This window comes from Halyomorpha halys, unplaced genomic scaffold (genome assembly GCF_000696795.3).
Source record: "Halyomorpha halys isolate HHAL.00 unplaced genomic scaffold, Hhal_1.1 Scaffold551.1, whole genome shotgun sequence".
Classification (NCBI taxonomy): Eukaryota; Metazoa; Arthropoda; class Insecta; order Hemiptera; family Pentatomidae; genus Halyomorpha; species Halyomorpha halys.
Genome location: NW_027112864.1, coordinates 225,118 through 229,781, shown reverse-complemented (window position 1 = coordinate 229,781; position 4,664 = coordinate 225,118). Strand labels below are relative to the sequence as shown.

The window sequence follows — 4,664 nt, the reverse complement described above, 5'->3', positions numbered from 1 at the left end:
AAAAGAAAAGTATTAAAAATATGATTAGTGAAATAAAGAAGAAGAAAAAGATGTATGAAAAATCAAACACTGTTTTAAATAAATTATAAAAAAATAAAATTATTTTTTAAATAAATTAATAAACCTAAACCCAACAACTGTTTATTATATATGAATTAAAATTGAATGTAGAGCTGAAGGTGTTACAACTGTAGTTCTTTCTTCTTAAGACAGTCACATTTGCACTTCACTACCATACTATAACTCTTGAAGAGCCACTTTGGACTACCAGACTATAATCCGTTGAATTCCGTCGAAAGAAATTGGGTAAACAAGAGCAGTTGGAATGAGGGTCGGATGCCATTTTCTCTTTTCGCGAATAGAAACTCATGTCCAACCTGGCCTGAAATGTTCCTAAATCGGTATTAGACGAGCAGTGGGGTAGGAACATTGGAACATTAGAAGCAAGTAATTGTCTAATGGACCAGGTTATACACCAATGCCATACAGTTTTTTCTTATGACCACCTTCATGGTGATTTCTGACATAGAGGGGGATGGTTTCTACAGGTTACCACCATATTATAAAGTGTGGGGTCAAGTTTCCATTCCACCACAATAATAAAAGTCGACCTCTTAGGCTGAATTCGAACCGGTACCAAACTGTGCTAATGCTGCCCTACGTCAAGTGGGGCACAGCGTAATGCTTTGCAGAGGAGCACGCCCTCTATCAGCTATCACGCGAACTTTCAATATAATCGAATTCTTCTGACTCCCGTAATAGGATGTCCTGCCAATTCAGTTTTGGATCTCCATGATGGACCTTGGATTCACTGATCTGAGTGAGGCCTTACCACTCTTCGGAAGTACAAGAAGCAGAAAATCCCTACCCCAAGGTCCAAGGATCACCCTTACATTTATGATTTCGGAAGAATCCTACTTTTAACATCCTGAGAACATATGGAAACATCACAATAAAGTCCTATAATTTTTTTATTTTATTTTCTTACAGGCATGTAACGTCTATCATTTGAAGGTATTGTTAATTTTCTAATCAGTTTTTCTACAGCTCACCTATCTTCGGAATTAGTTGTCCAGGGGTCCTTGTTTAAAGGTTTTTTTATAATAATATAGGCTTAGGGAATCGGAAGGTTCAAACCCCTCCACATCCCTACTGACTTAATCCTCCCACTTACGTTTTGGTCTACCCCTCGGACGTTTACCCATGGGTTCAGTGTTTATTAGCATTAACTATGCCCATCTTATTCACTGCAATTCTAAAACCTGAATTATATTTACCGGGTGTAGTTCCCACAATTCAGCGTTGTGTAGTCTTCTAAATTTTAAAACTCATCCTTTTTCGATCCGAATATACTACGAAATAATTTATTTTCAAAAATCTTGAGGCACTGTTCTTTCCCTATTATAAGAAGCCACGTTTTGCATCCTTAAAGAACAGTGGGAAGTAGAATAGTTTTGTAAATTGTAACTTTTAACTTTTCGGACATAATGTGCGAGCTAATTTCGACATTGAAAAAGAACATGCATTTCGAACCTTTAACCTGGCTTTTGTTTCCTCAGCAATTTTATTTTGTCTATTTACCGTAGAACCTAAATACTTGAACCTATCTACCTGTTCAAATGTATTTCCCTCTTATTTCTACATCACCAAAAAATGGTTTTTGATAGTAAACGAGACTTTAATTCTAGCCAGAAGTTCTGAAGTACCCCTCTTTATCATAGGGTGGAGTTTTCTTTCTGGAAGCGAGTATTTCTGATTAGCTCCTGAAGGAGGACTAGACCTGGTGTATTCAATTAAGCCTTCCAGGAGAATGAACTATCTTCCCTTACCTTCCACCTAAAAGCTTCCTAGAATCTCTATGAAGGACTTCTGTTTCTTAAATTAATCTTTTTTATAAGAAGCCATCGCTGGCAGTATCGAATACCACTAACATTTCTCAGCTAGGAACCAATTTACTAACTAACAATTATCAAAATATTCGATACATAGGTTAATATTATTTCCTTAGAGTTAAAGAGATTTTTAATTATAACATGCCATGCTAATAGTAAATGGCTAAACCATTACCCTACCGTTGATGTTGATCGGGATAGCCAGAGCTGCTAGCGTCTTGAGCAGTCCAACGATGACAGCGGCTCCGGCCATGTCTGCCCGGAACTCGTTCATCCCCTCGCACCTCCTGAGGCAGAGACCGCCGCTGTCGAAGGTGACTCCCTTCCCCGTGATCACCACTGGCTTGTCCCCTTCACCGCCTCCGCAGTAGCTCATCTCCAGGAACAGCGGGGGTTCGCAGGAACCCTTCGACATCGTCAGGAAGGCCAGGAACTTTTTCTCCTCCAGCCAGTCTCTGTCTCTGATATCCACGTGGACTCCGCACGGGCAAAGGATGTCCAAAGCTGCCTTTGAAACCAATGTTCATTTAATGCTTAAGGATAGTGGCATTACATATAAATGACTTCTAGCAACACTGCCATAATTTCCAAGGTAATTAGCGTGTCTAACATCATAATTCTAACATATTTACCCATAATATTATGAAATATAACATAGGAGTATCTAGTAAGGGGGCAAGAAGGGGCTTTTTTTCACGCAAATAATTTTACTACTAATAAATCACTGCTATATTATAAATCATTATGAGGTATAGATAGTTGACCGTAGATTAATGATTGGAGAAGTTTGTCGAGGGGTGCGGTCAGCAAAGAAACAACATAAATAAACAAAATCATATTTATTTATTTTATGCCGACATTTCGACCTGAATTTCAGGTCTTAATCATAATAGAACAAAAGAGATAACAACAACATTTAGAGAAACTTAAAATTGAAAAAGAATAGTAAACAAACAAATTTGGAATTATACAAAATATTGAATTGAATCATAAATGATAAAATATTGATAATTGAATAGTAAAAAAAATAAATTGATTGATAATCGTGGAATTGGATGGTAGTAGAATGAAAACAGTGAAAGATGAAATATAATATCAAGTAGGTAAGAAGATATGTATAATATAAGATATGCAAGTAGTGTCTAAAAAACCGAAAAATCATTATTTTCATTGTCTGTCATATTGTTAGATTCAATATTTTTTATGGTATTATTTATGATTCAATTAAATAATCTGTATAATTTCAAATTTGTTTGTATACTATTCATTTTCAATTGTATGTTTCTCTAAATGATGATTTTTATCTCTTTTGTTCTATAGCCCTGATGAAGACCTGAAACTCGAAACTCGAAACCTCGGCATAAAATAAATAAATATGGTTTTGTTTATTTATGTTGTTCTTTGCTGACCGCACCCCCCGACAAACCTCCCCAGTAATTGTAAATCATTATGTATAATTTCTTAAATTTTTGGTTTCATTCATCATTTCCGTGGTGAAATGTCACAACCTAAAAGACCATGGATTGTCCTATCCTAGTTTTGATTCTGAATACAACTATGGAATATAACTATAATGAGAACAAGACTAGTCTCCTGCAGGATGCAATGTTTTGTGTCTTGATCAATATATTTTGAACTTAACAGTCGGGGTGACATTTGGGAAATATTCAAACGATCCGGAGAAAAAAAATGATTGGTTTTTAAATTTGTATTAAATTTAATTTAGCTGGAGTTCCGCAGGGATCTATGCTAGCGCCATTATTATACACTTTGTATATCTCCGATTTACCCACAATGGAACACACTCTCACGGCCACATATGCCGACGACACAGCCATTTTAGCCAAGCATGGCGACCCAGCACAAGCCTCAGAACAATTACAAATACACCTAGCTCACATCCATGAATGGTGTATCAAATGAAAAACAGGGATAAACATTGAGAAATCAGTTCAAATAACTATTACGCTCCGTCGTGGTCTATGTCCTCCTGTTTTTCTAAACGAACGAAGTTTAACCCGGGCAGGCACAGTAAAATACCTTGGATTGACATTGGACAAACGACTTAAATGGACCTCCCACATAAAAATAACAAAACAAAAGCTAAATTTCCGACTTAAATTATTATTCCATCTTTTAAATAAACGATCAAAATTACCACTTTCAGAAAAACTAAAGATTTTATACTTACCTTCTCAGACCAATTTGGACTTACGGTGCACAAATTTACGGATATGCCAAAAAAACTAACTTACTGAAACTGCAACAGTTTCAATCAAAATTACTAAGACTGATCAGTAGCGCTCCCCCCTACATCAGTAACAAGAACTTACACAAAGACTTACGAATTCCCTACGTACAAACAACTATTAAATCATTATATAAACGGTTTCAGGACGCACTTCCAACACACACTAATCCTCTAATTCAAAGACTATCAACACTAGACTTAGCAGATACGAGGCGACATTTACGAAGGAGCTGGAATAGGGACCTCTTAAATTGATTTTTAAATTTCAATTTTAAAAGACTGATCTACATGACTATTATAAGGCCTATCTGGACATACGGAGTTGAGCTTTGGGGCTCCACTTAACCATCAAATTCCCCCAGAATCCATTCCTTACAGTCCAAAATCCTTCGTAAAATCCTTAATGCTCCTTACTTTGTCACAAATCAAAACCAGATACCGTTCCTTCCATAATAAACTTCTCAACCACCCAAATCCACTTGTTTCTAACCTGGCTTCTCCTTCATTACCTAATAATCCTC

At 36.3% G+C, this 4,664-nt stretch overlaps 1 protein-coding gene across 1 annotated transcript in view; it reads right to left on the bottom strand.

Moving 5' to 3' along the window:
• The window catches only part of LOC106684175 (cytosol aminopeptidase), a 36,461-nt gene that overhangs the window by 9,566 nt on the left and 22,231 nt on the right, over positions 1-4,664 (bottom strand). The window contains exon 5 of the mRNA XM_014426108.1: positions 2,073-2,400. Within this exon, the coding sequence (XP_014281594.1) occupies positions 2,073-2,400 (328 nt within the window). The remainder of the gene's footprint in view (positions 1-2,072; positions 2,401-4,664) is intronic.